Source organism: Euprymna scolopes, chromosome 35 (genome assembly GCF_053919585.1).
Source record: "Euprymna scolopes isolate OS-2025 chromosome 35, ASM5391958v1, whole genome shotgun sequence".
NCBI lineage: Eukaryota > Metazoa > Mollusca > Cephalopoda > Sepiida > Sepiolidae > Euprymna > Euprymna scolopes.
The window spans coordinates 40,401,974-40,422,584 of record NC_136516.1 but is presented as its reverse complement, the minus strand read 5'-3'; the positions used below and the strand labels follow the sequence as shown (position 1 = coordinate 40,422,584).

Sequence of the window (20,611 nt, the reverse complement as noted above, 5' to 3'; positions counted from 1 at the left end):
TTATCAAGGCCTGGAAGCCACTCGGGGATAAGGTTTATTGCGTGTACAGTACGTTAATGTTGAGATTTGATAAAGTGTCTACAGGCGTGCACTTCTAAGAAAGAAGCTTTGTTCATGGAATCTACGTTTTGATTTTGGCACAGATAAAGAGTGGGGAAAATTTTTGACAGTGGTTTCAGCTAGACAGGTGTTTTTCGTGAAAGATCGGCGAGGGGGGGCAGGGATTTGAGCTCAGACGAGCACATACCATGGAAGTAACGATAAAACAAAGACAGGCAATAAAATAAAGACAAATACACAATGAAGACACAATAGCATTCATCCGCGCGGATTCAATCATAGGTATCGATGGAAAGTCCATGCAAATTTTCAAGTTGGACAGAAGGAGTCCAGAGTTCGACTGATAGATTCCGGATCAAACAACTTGAAGAAAACGTAGTGAAAATAAAACTCAGTATGAACAGTAGTTAGAATAACAGAGATGAAACAGAACAGAACAAGTTTGGTAACATTTGCTCTAAATGTCTTTACGTTATTGCAAAAATTATCTCTGACATTTCCAACAACCTTCGGTATCGATATTTACAGGAGTTCATTTCGAGACTTACCGACCAGGATAAACTGTCTTCAGGTGCGTGATTATAAAGGTGTGTTCCTTTTGTTCGTCGATATTCAAAAGGGTGGCACCATTCATCTGAATTAAAAATAACAATGAAAGATTTACTTCATCTACTTGAAATCACTTTCACATAATATGCCTGTACAACTCATTAACTTTTCTACACATACTTATTATAAAATCCAATAATAAACTACCCTTCAATGTTAACCACAAAACTGCACACAACAAAATGGTTACATACATTTCTACTCGCACCATAATAACAAAACAAAAGCAAGTATTATAATTGGTTTCTTTCCACGTGCATTCAGAATTTGCAGTCCGAAATATTTTGAAAACCTTTCAATATCCTAAATATTTTATATTACATGCAAAGAAAAAAGCCACACAAATATCTTCCAGAATAAATAAGCGAAAATCATATACACTAGACATATCTCTTTTAAACAAACATCTTCTTTGACCTACACACACACCAATACTACAATAATTTGCAGCATACTAAATGTTGGGAACGTTTCCCTATTGCATGGAATAATTAACTATTCCATGACATTAGTTCCGTTCATAACGTCACTTCCGGGTAACGAGGACAGGTTGACAAAGTCAGTCATAGATGGATACGCGGAGAAGGTGGTTGAGCAAAGATTTACCTTTTCCATCCCATTGAGGAGGAATGTTGGAAACTCCTCTGCATCAATACGCATAGGGGACTCTACAAGGTTGAGCGGTTAGCATTCGGGATCAAGGTAGCACTTGCGATCTTCCAGCAGGTCATGGACACCATGCTGGGCGGACTTGACTTCAATTGCGCCTACTTGGACGATATCTTCATTGCCAGTAAATCCACAGGCGACCATTGCAAATACATGAGGTCATTAAAAGAATTCAAAGCTTCAGTTTTAAAGTGAAAGAAACTAAGCGTGACTTCCTCATGAACGAGATATAATACTCTGGGCACATAAATACAAATGGTAGACACCCTGACCCTGAGAGGGCAGAAGCCATAAAGAGCATGCCTGCTCCCGATAATGTGCAAGCACTCAAAAGCTTTCTGGGACTGGCTAACTACTACTACGTCTTCATAAAGAACATGCATGACTTGCGCGAATTACTTAAGAAAGAAAAAGCCTGGGATTAGATACCTGAATTTCAAGCGGCGTTTCAGGAAATGAAGGATATTTTAACATCGAATATTTTTCTTACGCACTGATACAAAGCTGAAAATAATAGTAGCGAACGATGCAAGTTCATGTAGTATTGGAGCTTGTATTCTTAATATAATCCTTATAAAACAACTAGAGTTACCTCCCTTTTCGTCTTCTCGTTTCCTTTCCTTACACTTTAAATAAGGCCCTATCTCATTGGCCAAAGGTGCCGCTCATCGACCAATCACGGCAACCTATTTATTAAGTGGGACTAGAGATTCCCTTTAAACTTCCTCTTTTGTCCGAACCTCTGTGGACGAAAGACTTATTATTTCATCTCTCTTCTTTCCGAACTTGAATGGGGCCGTCAAACTGAAGACGTTAAAATAAGAACTTTTTGGACTTCTTAAAAAGCCGTAAACGCAATTGTTTTGCAACCTGCTTATTTTATATTTGTATTTATTTGAAGTTAAATACACTTTTATTGTTCTTCGACTTGTATATTCGTGTTTCTTTTTCGTCTGAGTCCTAAGTGTCTGGTCAAAACAGAACCTTCTAGATGGTACCAAATCCGATCGCCTGTGCATACAGAACGCTACTACAAGCCCAGAGACACTAGGAGGCACTAAGTATCATATTCGCCGTAACAAATTTTCATAGATACTTACATGGCAAAAGATTTAAGTCGCAAACTGAACATACGCCGTTGCTTACAACTTTTGGATCCAAAAATAAGCTTACCGACATATACTGCCAATAGACTGCTGAGATGGGGGTACAATCTTGCTGAATTATAATCTTACACTGGAGTATTTACTTACTTGTACTTGAAACGACATTCACCCTGGAGGAGTTGAGTCGGCTTCATGAAGATGCACATCTCGTATCGCTGCGGCCCAAACCCGGCGATCGGAGGCAAGATCCCGAGTGAGCAACAGCCAGTCACGTCTCCAACGAGACAGACCATAGATGAGCGAACCCGAAATAAGCTCAGCGTCGGCTTTGATAGTCCCGATCCACGTTCTTAGCTGGCCACCGACACGTTTTTTTCCAGCCGGGTAGAGGACGTGGGGAGATAGCCTCGTGGATAAAGACCCCTGCATCACAGCGAGAGGCATGGCCGAACCATCGAAGGCGTCGGGCCCGCAGTAGGTCAGTAATTGCCTGGAGATTGCAGCGACGCCGGACTTCTTTGTTGGCGACGAAATCCAAGGGACGGATGCAAACTTCATGAGAAATATGCACAATTATACACTGGAGTACTTGTCATCAAAAGAAATTAGCCATGCTGATAGCCTATCTAGACTAATACCCATGGAAAGGGTGTTAAGGGATAGAGAGAGAGAGAGAGAGAGAGAGAGAGAGAGAGAGAGAGAGAGAGAGGGAGTGGAATTATAGTGTAGACATGTTGACCGGAAGTAAAAGATCAGCTGATTTGATTGCCTGTGAGTCATGTGATCAGGTTAGCTGAATCGAGGAGATTTGGTTAGGACTTGGACGAAAGCGGACGGCTTTGCCGTTCTCTCCTCCCCTTTGGGGGTGGGGACGAACGCTGACGTGGTAGAAATAAGACCTAGAAGAAGAAACCACAGGCTAAATTCAATTTTCATTCCTTTCTGCAAAACATTTGGAAGGTGAATAAAAAAACTATAAAACCAATTTCTTGTCTTGGAGTGAAATAATTCTTCGTTCCCAAACACAGGAATCAAGTCTCCCTCCGAGACGAGAATTTCCAAATGGACCAATATAATGGCAGAAGGTATGTTTAAAAGATACATGAAAAATCACACACCTATGCATACTTAACAGCATCACTAGACGATCAGACACACAGCGACATTAAACTGATAAGATAATCAAACACTCAACCCTTTATTATAGAGCAACAACGTAACAAGGGGACCTTTTAAGGATTCCATCTTTGCTGCTCTTCGTACTGACTGCGAAATAAAAACAATGATAAACAACACAATTAGAGAGCTTTCGGTATCCCTAACTTAAATTAAAAGAGAAGCAGATGAGGATGACTTTATCTGCGACATCAAAAGCTAGATCGCCATGACAATGTTCCGGAAGAATTCTTGCTTTGTGACGAGGTCTTATAATATGGCGAAAGAATGATGATTCCGAAAAGTTTTCAGAAACGAATTCTATGGGATTTTACCATAGAACACCCTAGAAAAAAAACGAATAGAGAACTTGTTGAAAAGTTACGTCTACTGATATAACATAGACAAAGACATCGTGGACATCTTGAACAGGTTGTGCTCTCGCTGCAAAAGCACCATCAATTACATTCAAACCCTAGCTGAAGACTGAGCAACTGTGGGCTAAAATTCATAGGGCACATCATTTTTTGCAGGTCCGCTCGACGACCACTAAGATTTAATTCTAGTTGACAGCGACACCAAGTGGTGTGAGATGCAAAAGACCGACAACTGGGACAACAATAAATTTCCTACATAAACTGTTTGCTCGTGTCGGTGCGGTAGACTGCATCGTGAGCGACAATAGAACTCAGTTCACGTCTGCAGAGTTCAAAAGCCTTTGCAACACGTTCCAAATTAAACGCGTTACCACTCCCGAATATCACCTTAGTTCGAATGGGCAAGCGGAGCGCTTTGTGAACACTCTCAAAAGAGCACTGAAGAAGACTCAAGGTACCCCAACCGATGAAGCCCTCCAACAATTCCTACACGTGTATGGGATTACACTTAATCCTAACACCCCAACAGAAACCTCACCGGCGGAAATTATATTTGCAGGGAAGATGAGATCCGTTTTTGACAAACTCTTACTTAAACAGTCTAGACCACATGACCACTTACGTACCCAGTAAACGTGTCATGTTAGGAGAAACAGTTTTCTTTAAAAGTTACAAAAATAATACCTCATTGTGGAATATGGGTACGATCAGTAAGAAAGTCGATGATATGTTATATATCGTGAAAGGACCGAAAGATACCCATAAGCATCACTAAAACCAATTAAGAAGATGTTATGCAGATGACACTAGCGATACACAACCGTTGGAGGAAGAACCGATCGACACTATTTTCGAAACATTTGATCTGGACCCTCCCCAAACAACACCTGAAAAAAGACGGTCGGTTTGGAAAAGAAAGGTTATCGATCCACTAATGATCGATCCTAAACGGAAGAAGTATTAAGAGCTTTTATGAACAAAAAGCTTGGGAGGAGGTATTGAGGATGCACCGCTACTGTCTGGAATAATGATCTACTCCATGACGTCACTTCCATCCATGACGTCACTTCCGGGTAACGAGGTGAGCAAAGATATTGCTCGATTTAACTTTTTTTCGTCTATTTTCCTTAACGCATATTTACTTAACTTAATGTGGTCTTCCTTGTCAGCTATTTATATACTAACATTACAACACTAAGCAAACTAAGAATTCCAATTATATAAACCACATCACAAACTAAAAAACAAACATAACAAAAACAACAAAACATCTCCAAAACAAACAAATTTCCAATGCAGGTATATACACTGTTCCTTGTCAAAATTGTTATCATATATACGTTGGTGAAACCCAACGTAGTTTAGAGAAAAGGGTCAATGAATATAAAAGAGATATAAAGGAATAGCAATACTCTATCATTCATTGCAGCATAATCATGCTTTAGTTAAAAAAATTTTCAAATGAACCGCGACGGAGACTTCTTAAATCAGCGCTTATCGAAAATTTAAGCACAATTAAACAACGTGCAGGTTTCTATATTGTATCGCCATTCATAAGTAAACTTCTATTCAAAGAAACATAATTTTATTTTAGACAAGTTAAATTCTTTCACGTCACAGAAAACACCACTTATAATGATTAAGATATATAACCAATCAATAAATTACATAACAAAAATACACTTATTCCATTTTAGTTGCATATCCATATTTGAATTATAACGGACGCATTTGTTCCGAAAAGAATATAGAATTACATCATCTCTTTTTTAAATATATTAACGACTACATAACGTTATAAAAAATGTTACTCTCTCTCTCACAGCGCTCTACCCCCTCTCTCTTTTTTAAATTTCCTACCACTTTTCTTTTCTGAAATGGAAGAAAGTCGTATATTCCATTACATCAAACATATATTTTCAAATATTTGTACTTGTGTTTGTTTTTTTCTTAATTTCATTTTCAGAGGAATTCTCGCAATAAAGAAGAAACGTTGATGAGCACATAACTGGGTGTGTTCTATTTTTCATCTCTCTCTCTCTCTCTCTCTCTCTCTCTCTCTCTCTCTCTCTCTCTGTATATATATATATATATATTAAACACTAGCAGGCCTTCCGGCATTGCTCAGTCGTAAAATACACTTACATATGATAGTTTGATTAATACAGATTCCGTATGTATTATCATATTATATTGAACCCAATATATAGTGATAAGTTAAAAAGTTTTTAAAAAATTGACTCGTGTACCACCACCGAGAATCGAAACCAAAACGCTTAGCTGACTATTAGTTTTTCCTTTGAAGTTAATGTCTGAGCTATGAAGACATGTCTGCTGCAAGGCAAGAAATTAAAACACCTTCACCTGACAAATTTCATATCTTTAATTTTCACACTTTTGCGCAAAATTTCCCCGTTTTAAACCACAAAAGAAAGTTTCACATGTGTTCGAATACCCTGTATATTAAGTTTCGTGAGTGTAGACCAAAACTGACAGAGGAGTTTGATTAACAATTTTTTTAAACAAACATATATATACAGATAAATATATAGGGAAAGAGGTTTGTCTTTACTATACCTTTTTATGCAAATATTACGCAAGTATAAATCATGTAGAATATCTGCATGAATATAATTACACGTAATAGTTGATCATCCTATAAGAAAACCGGAAAAAAAAAACAATAGGGAATTCATTAAAATGGATGTTTAAAAGAGTATGCAAATTAGCAGGATCTTTTGCAGATGAATGCAATTCCGCGACCAATACATAACAAAATTTTCTTTCCTTTTTAAATAAATATAGAAAGGGTGTGTAATATAAATAATAATACACAAAAAGCACATTTATAATATATATATATATATATATATATATATATACATATATATATATATATATATAACTACTTCATTTACTCACATAAAATAAATATACGAAAGTATAGATTTATGCGTAAACTTTAAGTATTTACTTCAAAAGTGCTCAATATGTAGGTAGAGCTAGTTAGTAATTTATAAAATATATATGGCGATTAAGCTACACTGAATATTCGGCGTTTCATCCACTCTAGGATTCGTCAGGCTTTATATGGCGATTAAGCTACACTGAATATTCGGCGTTTCATCCACTCTAGGATTCGTCAGGCTTATGCGCATAAGCCTGACGAATCCTAGAATGGATGAAATGCCGAATATTCAGTGTAGCTTAATCGCCATATATATTTTATAAATTACTATATATATATATATATATATATATATATATAAATCCTCGAAACAGTGTTTCATGGTAAACAACTGATGATCCCTTGAAAAATAAAATATTGGTATTATAGTAAATTCGAGAGCGACTTGATGCAGTGATTGCAGGTGATTAAATAACTTACTTAATGGTTTTCTAACGAATGATAAAAATAATTTTTTGTATAGTTTTAAAGGTTAAAAACTTCAAAGACTCTCTCTCTCTCTCTCTCTCTCTCTATATATATATATATATATATATATATATATATATATATATATATATCACTATAACTATCTGTGTGTGTGTGCTTTCATTTGTTTGTTCTTAAAGAACATGAAATAAATCTGCCCCCGGCTTTTAGAACATACGCCCGTTGGCATTCTCTTTTTATGCTTATTAAGTCTTTCTTCTCGCTTCGAATCTATTTCTTAAGTGAAAATATACATAATTAAGATACGTGTGCGCCACAAACTTATCGGTGATACCCAGAGAGAACAAAGATTCGATTGTCAAAAATTGTCAGAGGATCGTTAGTACATCGACAAAAGTGCATCACTGCCTTTCTTCTAGTTTGACGAAAAGAAGCCGAATCAGAAAGTCTGTTCTTGTGTTTTGTTGTTACACGATATTAGAAGCCAACTACTTGCGATTAGATTCTTACCTTACATGTCTAGACACACTGATGAGTCTTGAAAATTCGAAACAGTTGTCTGTGGATAACTATATACACACACGCACATAAATATATATATGTGTGTGTGTGTGTAAAAATAAGCAACTATAACAGATCTTATATATATATATATATATATATATATATATATATATATATATATATATGTATATATATATATATATATATATATAAAGGAGATTAGAACAATAGTCTAAAGAGCAGAGTGTATTTTAATGTAATAGTAAAATTACTAGTTTAATTAAAATACAGGGAAAGAAAAAGTGCTCGTTGTAATTTAGACATATAATAAGCTCGATAGGTAAATATCCTAGAGCTAATTTAATATTTAGTAATGTGATTTATGATTTAAAAATTAAATTATAATTAAATTAAAAATCCGAAACGATCGTACAAATAATTGATTTTGTTGTTGTTCCTTCTTATGAAACGGATTTTTAACTTAATTATAATTTGATTTTTAAAATTTCAATCACATTACTAAATATATATATATATATATATATATATATATATATAAGCTGTGTTATTGTTGCTCTTTTTATACATATATTAGACTACCTGTGACCCGTTGGGTCAGTATGTTATATTAGCTATGGAATTCATGTATGAGCGTGACATTTGTGACGTAAAGAAAATGGTGTTTTTTTTTTACATAATAGAAATATTTCTATGAAAGTATATTAAAATGAAAAATCACGGTCGGATCACTCAAACATGAAAAAAATCCTCCTTATTCGTGTAAAGTTACCTATTTTTCTGAATAATCGCTCAAAAATCGAAAATTAAACATGATTTTCCTACGAATCGAACGTCGACGAAAGTCATTTAGCAGCAAAAACGCACATGAACCTACCGATGAAAAATATAAGAATGAAAAACCCATATTGGAATCCTTCAACCAAGTTATAGAAACTTAAAATCTAAAAAAATATAATTAATACAATCTAAAGCAATAAAATAAAACTAATATTGAAACAGATTAGTAAATGTGTCAACAAATTCACCGTTCTCACACAACTATTTTGTATCTAGAAATGTAAACAAAAAATAAAAAAGAAGGAAGGAAGGAAAAAGGACGGATAGAAGTAGTAGTAGTAGTAGTAGTAGTAGTAGTAGTAGTAGTAGTCTTGGCTTTACTACAATTGTTCTTATGTTTGTCAACGAGTTAAAGTTGTTTAGTTGTAAGAAAATAGCGACAGTATAGTTGTAATAAAGAATAGTTGCAAAACACCCCCACTCTTCCCATGTTAAATAATAATTCGAAATAATAACGTTAATATTTCAGTGCACAGGTCAAAATCTGCAAAAGAAGCGATTTGTGTTTATTTGTTTACGTTGTTATTGGTTAATGTTTATGCGCGCATGCGCAACCGGATGTCGTAAACCGGAAAGTGGGTTATATCACTCGTTACAAGGTCATTTGAGTTTTATAATTCTATAGATTTATATGTATAATATATATATATTGTACATAATATATATATTTACATGTATAATATATATATGTGTGTATATCTAAAATATAAAGCTGAATGTCTGTGTGCGTGTGTATGTGTGTGTGCGTGCGTGTGTCTGGTCACGAATAGGCTCCTATATGGTTGACTATTTTTAAAAGCTGATTACATATAATGATAGAAGATGTATCGAGACACAGGAATGGGTATGTTTGATCTGGCAGTACGGTGGTTCATTAAAATTGCGGGGTCCTCATTCGCGCCTGGTCCACAAAGTATGGAAATAAAAAATTAAAAAATATTCAAAAAACGTTTACAAGTGTTTTTGATATAGATGTACATAAGACTACTTTGATAAGTATGTTTTAACTTAAATAGGGATGGTATAATAAAACTGTGGGGTCTGCGTTCGCGCCTGGCCTCCATAGAATGGAAATAGGCACAAACTTTAATAAAGACTTTTCATATCTATTTGCGTAGGTATAATTTGATAATTATGTTTCAGTTTGAAGAAATATGGTATAATAAAATAATGGGGTGTTCGTTCGCACCTGACCTCCATAGAGTGGAAATATGTCACAAAGTTTAACAAGGTTTTTTTAATATATAACAGTGTGAACAGGTATGGTATAATAAATTATACGGTTTATCTGTTTTATTTTTACTTTCGTCATATTTTGTTTTGGTTTTGATACCCTCAAATTCAACCCAAATTTACAACCCTTCCTTTTCATAACCTATCATCTATATATATAAAAGCGAGAATGTATGTATGTATGTATGTGTGTATGTTTGTGTGTCTGCTAAGATTTTCGACAGATTTTCAAAAATTGAGTTCTATATGAAAGCTCCATCATTCGCCCGATAAATATCGAAAAATTGGCCAAAAACGTCAAGTTTTTCACCCTAAAATCAGCAAAACCCGTCCTCTCATGACAAATTCGCTCCTACACATGCGTAATACGACGTCGTAACCTGATTTAGTTTAAGATTTAAAAAAAAATGATTTAATTTTGTGTATGTCGTGTCAGGTCAGTTTGTTAGAGCGCTGGGTCATTATCTAAACGTTTTGGGTTCGAATCGTGGTGTGAGATGTCTTCTTGTTTTTTCGATTTTTTAAATTTTAATACTGAAGCAGGGTTATTTAAGCCATTTTTCACGTAACGTTCGTTTTTCTGTGTTTTCTTTTCGCTTATTCTTAGGTTTTCATTAACACCCCCACCCCCGCCTGACTACATACACCCAAAAACACCCGGGCAACGCCGGGTACCCACCGATTTTTTTAAATTTTAATATTGAAACAGGCTTAGTTGAGCCATTTTTCACGTGTCTTTTGGGGGGGGTTATTTTTCAGATTTTTTAAAGAAATTTTAACGTTCGTTTTTCTGTTTTTTTTTTTTTTTTTGGTTTTGTTTTTCCGATTTTTACATTTACCATCGTTCGTTTGCATTACGTTAGTTTTTTGGGGGGTTTTGGGGTTTTTTTTTTCGATTTTTAAATTTTTATTTAATATTTAAAAATATTTACTTCGCTTATTCTTATGTTTTGATTACCCTCCACCCCCACCGCCCGGGTAGCCCACGCTTTATTTTTCAAATTTTTTAAAGAGGTTTTTCTGTTTTCATTTTTCGTTTTTTTCTACTTCTCTTATTCTTATGTTTTGATTAACACCCCCCAACCCCGCCCGAGCACACACACCTCCAAACACTAGGGCAACGCCGGTTTACCCCCCCCCCGGTCTTTCATAAATCAGAGTCCAATTTCTGTAGGCTGTTTTTGAACCCAGTCAACGACGGGTACTTTTGCTAGTATATATATATATATATATATATATATATATATATATATATATATATATATATTAGCAAAAGTACGCGTTGTTGACTGGGTTCAAAAACAGCGTACAGAAAATGGACTCTGGTTTATGAAAGTAGGATAGGTTATGAAAAAGAAGGGTTGTAATGAGATAGCTTCGAATTTGGGGTATCAAAACCAAAGCAAAATATGATGAAAGTAAAAATAAAATAGGTAAACCCCATACTTTATTATACAATATCGATTCACACTGAAACACTTATCACAATATTCTGTGGATCTATATTAAAAAACCTTGTTAAACTTTGTAACATATTTACATTCTATGGAGGTCAGGCGCGAACGAACACCCCATATATATATATATATATATATATATATATATATATATATATATATATATATATATATATATATATATATATATATACATTGTGACTCCTCCTGCTCTCGGTATTGTCAAGAATAAACCTAGTTCTAATCATCCTTGTTGCTTATTAGTAAAAGTACCAGTGACGTTTTTGTTTACATCTGATTGTGGAGTCACGCATAATTGTACGAATTCCAACAAATCACCACTAGCTATCCAGCTACTCTTATGGATAACACATTGTTTTTTGTTTTTGTTTTTGTTTTTCCAAGAAATTCATCACTTCTCAAGGTCTGAAGGTCACTCGTGAATAAGGTCCAATGAGTATACAGTGGTCACTCATACAACAGCGTAATAATCGTCAGTGATGGACATTGGATAGAATTTTGCTATTGAAGGCGATGGCTCAACAAGAACTTGTTTATATTGGACTTGAAGAGGGCCATGTTGTAGTCAGCTGGAAAGAAGACTAGCAGTACAAGTGGCCAGTTCTAACTTTGTTTTGGAATTAGTGTTTTTCTCTTTTTAATAACTTCCTAACACTGTGAGGAGGATGTACATAGTGGCACATATACATATTGAAAGGGGATTTTTCTTATTTTTACATAGGCATCACCACTTATCAAGGCCCAGAGGCAACTCGAGGATAAGGGTTAAAGAGTGTACAGTAGAAATTGGACAATGTAGTAATTGTTAGTAATGGAAATTCGGTAAATTTGTTTAACTTCTCATCAAAAACTTGTTTACGTTAGACTTGAAGACAAGCATATTGTAGTTAGCTGGAAAGCAGGAAAACAGAAGACAATTCCATAGGTGCGCACTTCTAAGAAAGAAGATTTTTTCATGGAATCTACGTTTATGTTTAAGCACAGATAAAGAGTGGGGGAAATTGTTGATAGTGTTTTCTGCTAGACGGGTGTTTCTTGTGAAAGTTTGGCGGGGGGATTATAGATTGGAGATCAGTCGAGCACTTGCCATGAAAATAACGATAAAGCAGAGACAAACTCGCAACATCTCTTCTGTGAGAAAGAGGCTGCTGAGAAGAGAAAATGACACCCCCTACGAGACTACGAGGGTATTTGGACGTACCTAGCTCTTTTATAGATAGAAAATTGCATCAGCAGTGAGATATCTACTGGGTTGATAGAAGTATACCACCATTGTTCCAGCGGTCTTGGCAACGGGTTTTATGTATGTGTTCCATTTAAGATCAGGAGTAAATGTCAAGCTCAGAAGCTTGTAAAAACATCAGGCCTCCCCAAGACGGGAGACATTCATTACAATTAATGCCAGATGGGGATCAGGGCGTTAATGATGTAAAGATAAAAGCTTTGTTTTAGATGCATAAAAGGTAACAAGCCACCTCTTTCCCCATTGTACCACTTGCTCAAGATCAGAGGAAAAAGAATAGGAGAGAACTTGGTCGTTTACGGTCTTAGATGTGCTACCATAGATAATATGGTCAGCAACATAAATGTCTACGAATGATGTAAGGATGTGATTTGGAAGATCATTAATGTACATCAGGAAGAGAGTTGCGTCCAGGATGGACCCCTGAGGTACTCCAGCATTAATACTCTGAGCTTCTGATTTCTGCCCATCAACCACTACTCTTATGAACCTACCAGAGAGAAATTATTTAATAATTGAGAAGACATTTCCAGTTATACCGTAGCTGGAGATCTTGTGAAGTAAACCTTTATGCCATACTCTATCAAAGGCCTTTGATATGTCAAGAGCAATTGCCCTAGAAAGGTAACCTCCGTCGAGATATTCGCTAATCCTATGAGATATAACTGTAAACACATCTGTTGTAGATTTAGCAGAACGGAAACCACATTGCGTGTCACTAAGAAGGTTATTTTAGCTGAGATGGTTGATTACTTCTCTATTTAACACAGATTCCATCAACTTACTCATGACGCAGAGGAGACTTATTGGCCTGTACTGAGAGGAAGATAAGCGATCACCTGAAATCTTAAATACAGGGCATACTGATGAGATTTTCCCAGCAATTATACTTAAGACAACGTTTAAACAGTTTTGTAAGGATGAGCGCTAGTTTTTGGTTGAAGTCTTTTGAGTATTATAATTGGAATACCATCAGGACCGGTTGCTTTACTGGAATTGATTTTGATTAGCTTGGCAACATCACGTACAGATATTTGTATATCACATAGCGTGTTTTCTGATACAGGAGGAAATGTTGTGGGTTGGCAGCCTTGGTCGCAAAGGGTAGAATTGGCTGCAAAGTTTTTGACAAAGAGTTTGGCTTTGTCTGATGTTGACGAGATTAACTCAGGTCCATTGATGATAGTTGAGATTGAACACACGCGTCTGTTCAGGATTCTGTTTGCTATATGCCAAAACTGGTGGGTACCAAGCCGCTGCTCAGCTACTTAGAACTTGACGGACTGAGTATACAACTCTCCTGCGTTCCTAATTACTTTTTTACAGTGGTTGCTGGCAGTCCTGAAAGCGGCTTTAGTCTCAGTACATCTATTACGTTGAAAGCAATGGAAAAGGTGATTTCTGTGCGCAATGGCCGCAGCACATTCTGGAGAGAACCACAACTGGCTGTTAGGTTTTTGCTGGAATCTTTTCGAGTGTATGAAACGGTCTATACCTACAATTAACTATTCTGTCAGGTCTGATATTATAGAGGACGCCTCCTTTTTAAACATCGAACGCAGAGGTAGATCTGATATAAATGTACGGAAGATATCCCAGTCAGCCATAGAATATCGATACACTGTACAATGAAGAGGTACATCTGGGGACTTATTACATTTCATTTTTATCTTAACTGATACAACAGAGTGGTCGGAAGATCCAAGTGGAGACAGAACGGAAACTGAACACAGTTCAGGACAAGTTGTGAGAAAAAGGTCTAGGAGACTTGCATACTGGCCGTCAGTATTGAGCACACAGGTGGGTTCGTGTAGAATCTGAGTGAGGTCATAAGCAATGGAGAAATCATGACAGACCCTCCTCTCATCATCGGTCTTGTTTGAGTGAGTTAACCATTCCACATTGTGAACATTGAAGTCTCCATAAACATGAATATTAGCTGAAGGATAAGCAGATAGGACGTGGTCAATTTTCTCAGATATGCTTTTAAAGATAGTAACTTCGCTGTTGTGAGGGCGATAGATAGCAAATATAAACGCAGTAGTTTCAGCAAGTGCAACCCAGAAGCACATATAGGGTAAATTAGGATCTTCTCTGGAGATGTCCCTACAACATGGAAAGCCATCTTTTATATAGGCACATATTTCATGCCCATAGCGATCTTGGGGGTCAGATTTGGAAGTTAAATTAGAGTATCCTTTCATTACGAACTTATCTAGGGAAATAGTCTGTCCAATGCTAGTTTCGCTTAGAAATAATATGTCTGGTTTAGTCTCCTGTAATTGGGTTTCAACCTCTGGAACGTAAAAACGTAGACCCCTGATTTTTGAGAATGGTAGTGGGGATCTACGTTAGAAGTTGGAGATCCGGGTTTAATCGTGTATTTTTTATTGAAACTTTTTATGATGGAGTTTGGGGATTTGTGGACTAGGTCGACAGACATGCTTGGAGAAGGGCAGAAAAGTATGAGAGAAATAGAAATGAAAGTAAGAGAGAAATAGAAATGAAAAAATATTTAGCACATGAAAAGGTTAAGCCGTAACAATTAGCCACTAATATGGCATCGAGAGGCCCCACCAAAAGCTACTGCATAGTCCAGAATCCATTCACCAAATGGCAATACAGCAGCCCCATTAATTTGCACCTGCTGATAGGACAGCCTCCTTAGTAGTTAATCTAAGGTTCGGGTCCCTGAATATCAGGCGGATAACGTCAGCCCAGATAAAACGTTTACCTCCAGCACCCTTACTAGTGGCATGGCTATAAGGATAGACATAGAAACAGAATATCTCCGACATCTCTGGCAACTGTTCATGCAAAATATTGTCAACCTAGAATACAGCTTGTTCTTCTCCCTTTGTCAGAAATATAACTAATTAAAAAATGAGGACTGAGGGACAAATAAAGAGAAGCGAGAGTAACTGGAGCTGCCGGATGGAGCTGGTAGACTAGGAAACAGGGGATGGAGATAGGTAGACGGACGAGTTAACGATAAAGAAGTCTTAATTAAAATATGTTGTGCTTTTGCACAGGCTAAAAAACGATATATTTACTCATGAAACTTACCTTAGAACGAGTGTTTGTTTTTTCGTTCATTTTATAGTCTTTTTCGTTTTCCTTTCCGTGACGTCACTTTGCACATGGCTAAGAATTTTTATGCAGCCGCCGTACGCGTGTCCGCTCTCTGTTACACTAAAAACGTTCATCAATATGACCGGATTCAGCTATTAAATAACTCGAAAACGGCTGATATACCGTAGAAAAAAACAACGAAACCAACACCATGATTAAATATGTGACGATATAATGAATTTGAAGCATAACACCCTTATTAAAAATGATCGAATTCTGCATTAAATAACGTAAAAGGGGTTGGTACAACAAAAGACTAGAATGAATATTTGAAAATATAAACAACTTGAAGCATATCTGGTTACCTAAATAATCGCATTCGGCATAAAATAATCCGAAAAGTGTTGATATGCCGTAAAACAAAAAAAAAATCAAATATGAATACAGAGTGGAAAGATAAAATAGTCGCTCTAAAAAAGACGACACGATTCCATTTCCGTTTGATGAAAACCAGTTTTTCCTTGTTGTTGCAGACCATCTACTAGTTGGCGAGTTGTGTACAAATCCCAAGAGCGATAAGAGCCTTCTACAATGTCTGAAAGTGGCACAACGTTCAACGAGCGAGATCGGAGATGCGGCGCTGTACAACTCATGCTCTCTACCGATTCAAGTCATGATAACAGGACCATTGCCACTACCCTCAAAATGTAAATTCGAACGGTTCAACGTCTGAGGGCACAGCTCAACGCATCGGACGACCCACGGTTATGGTCTTTGGTGTGGTTTACAGTGAGGGCCACATCATGCCACCTCTTCGAAGTCGGCTTGAAAGTCAAACCAAAGTGTACCTGGATGTGCTGAAGAGTGTGATGATCCTGGTGCAAACAAGTGGCCGCTGGAAGACCCGGGATATGGCAACAGGACTAGACGCCGGTCCATAAGTCCAAAGACACCCAGGCTTGGTTTTAGAAGGAGTGCTAAAACTTTGTATCCTTCTCTCCAATCTGAACCCGTTGGACTACATGACGTCGAGAAAATCACCAGCAGGACCTCCCATAATATCAAAGCCAGCATGATCGCGGTCAACCTCCGAGTATTCGCCGAGCTCCCGCCAAGCTACTGCCGAGCTCTTGCTGAGCTTGTGGAAAAGGCATGATCCAAGCTTCAGACCCGTATCCAGGTGGTGATTGAGGCTGAAGGCGGCAACATTGAATAGTTAGCGTTATTTTCTTCAGGGTGCAACTTTATCGTTCTACCCTGATTATTTATATATATATATATATATATATATATATATATATATATATATATATATATATATATATATATATATATATATATATATATATATATATATATATATATAAAGCACTTGAAGTATAAAAGTTTCATCAAAATGGCCAGATTCGGGATTAAATAACGTGAAAAGGATTGATATGCCGCAAAACTCAACAGCCAAACTAAACTAATAAAAGTTTCCTTATACTATTTGTTCTTTGTAACCTATTTCTTTCTTCTTTTTTTGCTACATTTGTTAAAATTGCTATTAGATCTATCGATTTAGTTAATTAAAATTCTCTTCCCTTTGTCCCCTTTGGGATAAAAGGTTACCAGAAAGTATTCTAACAACTTTCAGCCCGAGACTCTAACAGTTTTCTTAATTACTTTTTCAATCCCTTTTACTTGTTTAGAAGTTAATCTACGCTGCGTGTCAAATTATTAACGAGATAACATTTGTTTACGCATTCCAGAAACTTACCGGTAGTTTCGTATCAAAAAGCTTCGGAAACGTTGGCAATGGTGAGCTTCGCGTAAATTTTCGTACTGTTCCGCGCAATGTAAACAACTTGCCATCATAATTGCTGAATCCACAGTATTTGAGGCGTGTCAAATTATTAACAAGACAGTTTGTTTCGTCAATAAAATGGGTCGTAAAGGTGGTTTGAGTAGTTCTGAAAAGAGTACTACTACAGAACAGCTAGCAAAAAATAACACTATCCTTGAAATATCGGAAATGATATGAAGGTACCATCAAACTGTGAAGATTTTTGTCAATGACCCTACAAAGTTACGTAAGAGAGCTGATAAAGGTAAATCTAGAGTTGTTTCACGTTGTTCTCTACTCCAAATTAAACGTGAAGTTGTTAAGAACCCTGGGCAGACAAGTCAAGAAGTTTTTGACCAAGCCGGGATGAAGAATGTCTCAAAAAGTACTCGATGCCGCCTTCTGAAAAAGTGGCAAAGTCTGTTAAGCCTGTGACAAAGCCTCCATTAAAGCCACATCACATACAAAACCGATTGAAATGGGCAGAGGACAACATGAAAACGGATTTTTCCAAAGATTTGTTCACGGAGGAAGTGTGTGTCACTCTTGATGGCCCAGATGGATCCTAGATGGACGACATCGGCATCAGCATTTAAGGCAGCAACAAGGTGGTCGTGGGATAATGATTTGCGCTGGAATTATTGGAGGTACTTTAGTTGACACATAGAAAGTCCCCGACGGCGTAAAAATGACGTCAAATGCGTACATAGCTTTTTTGAAGCATGGCTGAAGAAACAAAGGTTGACGTTCAGAAGAGCCATTATTTTTATGCAGGATAATGCTCCCTCGCATGCAGCAAACAAAAGCAATGAGTATTTGCAACAACTGGGATCCTCTGAGCTCGAGAAGATGGAGTGGTCTGCGAATTCACCAGATTTGAACCCAATTGAGAATCTTTGAACTATCATGAAGCGACGCCTCTATACAAGTGGACGCCAATGTAAGAGCAAAGATGAATTGTGGGAGGCTCTCCAAGGGATATCGCTAGGAATAACTGTTGACGAAATCACAAATTTAACTAATTCTGTGGACCAACATCTTTTACAAGTCATTCATAAAAAAGGGTCGCATATCCCCTACTAATTATGTCAACGTAGAAATTGCTATGTAGTTATTGTGTTCTAAACAATTTTCCTAGTTCATTTAATGTTTGAAAATTATTTCAATAAACAAATTATGAGTATATTGTGCTTTTTTTCTCAACCTCGTTAATAACTTGACACACTGAAATCAACAGATATTCCTGTTTTCTGCCATAGTTTCGCTAATACTGCCTTAAATACTTTTATTTTCTGACTGGAGTAGCTGGATAGTATTGTAAGCCCTTTCTCAAAGTTTCATAGATTTTTATTTACTCGTTCTTTAAATATTAAAAAAAAATGTAAACTCGTTCATAATTTGATACGCAGTGTAAATAAGTCAATCTACTTATTCAAGGTGTCCAAAAAGTCACTGAAGTGTTAAAAATCTTTGTAATTTTACCATTAATGAGTAGTTTTTTCTCTATTTCAGATATTTTACAGATAATATTTTGGATATTAAAAATGAATTAGTACACCATTGAACACAGTATTCAAGTTATGAATTCTTTTACCAAAATTAGGGGTAAGGTTCAGTAACTTTTGGACATCCTGCATATAAAAAAGGCACTTTGTATGTGTGAAAGTTCGTCTCCTATGAACTCCAAAAAGGCTGTGCCGATTTGTTTAAATTTCGCACAAATCTACTTTATATCCCTGGAAGTGTTCTAAGATAGATTTTGAATCGAAATGTCCCGGATACGTATCGAAAATCGATAATAAAATATTTTGATTAATGAAGCGAGTCCGATTTTGATTAGCACTTTTATACTGCTCAACATTGCAAAAGAATTTTAGAAGTTTTATCACCCACAAGCAGATGGACCCGGCGTTTAAAATCAACAATAATTTCTTGGATAAGACAGGGGTGCGTTCGAAATAAATGTTTTTGTTTAGAGTAGAACTGAGCTAGCATTCTTGGCATTTGAATTTTAGACTTTAATTCGATTTTATAACAAAATAATTTCATGAAATCAACGGTAGGTTCTCTACAGTGCAATGTATACTACAATGAATAGTGTACTAATCGCAGAGAAGCATGTGAGCTTTCTCTCAGTGCACCGCGGTAGGTTCCCGACTTGACCAAGCACTCAATCGATTTAATTGGTGTAGGTGATTTCTCCGATTTTTATGAAAATAAAAGCATTGGAAATGTGGAATATTCATTGATCGTTATTCAATCCCGGACAACGTCGGATCCCCTTATTATTATATAATTGAAAAAAAAAACGAACAACGTTTATCAATAGTTTTGTTTACACGATAATATATAAGGTAGTGACATTATTCACAGTGTTGGAAAGAAAAAAGAGGAAAAGGTTTAAAAAATCGACGCACGTATGGAAGCTGTATGCAAATGACCGAGCTTGTGTAAGATGACGTCAATGTATGGAAGTAAAAAGTTATAAAAAGAATAACGTGTGCGCAGAGTGCAGAGCACGTTCGACAGGATAGAGGTGGGGGTATCACGATCACGTTTTCTTCGGGAAACTAACCGGAAATGAATGTCTTGTTTAAACGGGTAAAATTAGTCGAGTTTTTCATCGTCTTGGTGTTTTTGCGACGGATTCTACAATCTGTTGGGTCTCTACATATAAATATAATGACGAGTAAAGTTTTGGATGGTGATACTATTCACTATGTTGGGTAGAAAATAGAAGAAATAAGTTAGTAAGCAACAAAAAGTAGATAAAGTAAGGTTACTAAAAAGGTTATTCATAGATGGTTAATCAAGGTGTGACAGTGACTGGAACAAAGAACTGGACATAGAGTTCGATATATTTAGATTTAGTATCAGGATAGTTTGAACAGTGAGACATGGCGACATGGTGCGGCTTGGATTAAATCGCAAGGGTTTTAGGAGACTGAGATAAGCTGGCGTCAACCGATAACAAAGAGGCCTCGACAGATGGTTAAGCTATGAACGTTAATGGTTGTTTCCCGGG

At 36.4% G+C, this 20,611-nt stretch overlaps 1 protein-coding gene across 1 annotated transcript in view; it reads right to left on the bottom strand.

The window, feature by feature from the left end:
* Nucleotides 1–604: 604 nt before the first annotated feature.
* Nucleotides 605–20,611, bottom strand: part of LOC145259605 (snaclec aspercetin subunit alpha-like) — a 100,163-nt gene continuing 80,156 nt past the window's right edge. The window contains exon 4 of the mRNA XM_080117261.1: nt 605–694. Within this exon, the coding sequence (XP_079973387.1) occupies nt 605–694 (90 nt within the window). The remainder of the gene's footprint in view (nt 695–20,611) is intronic.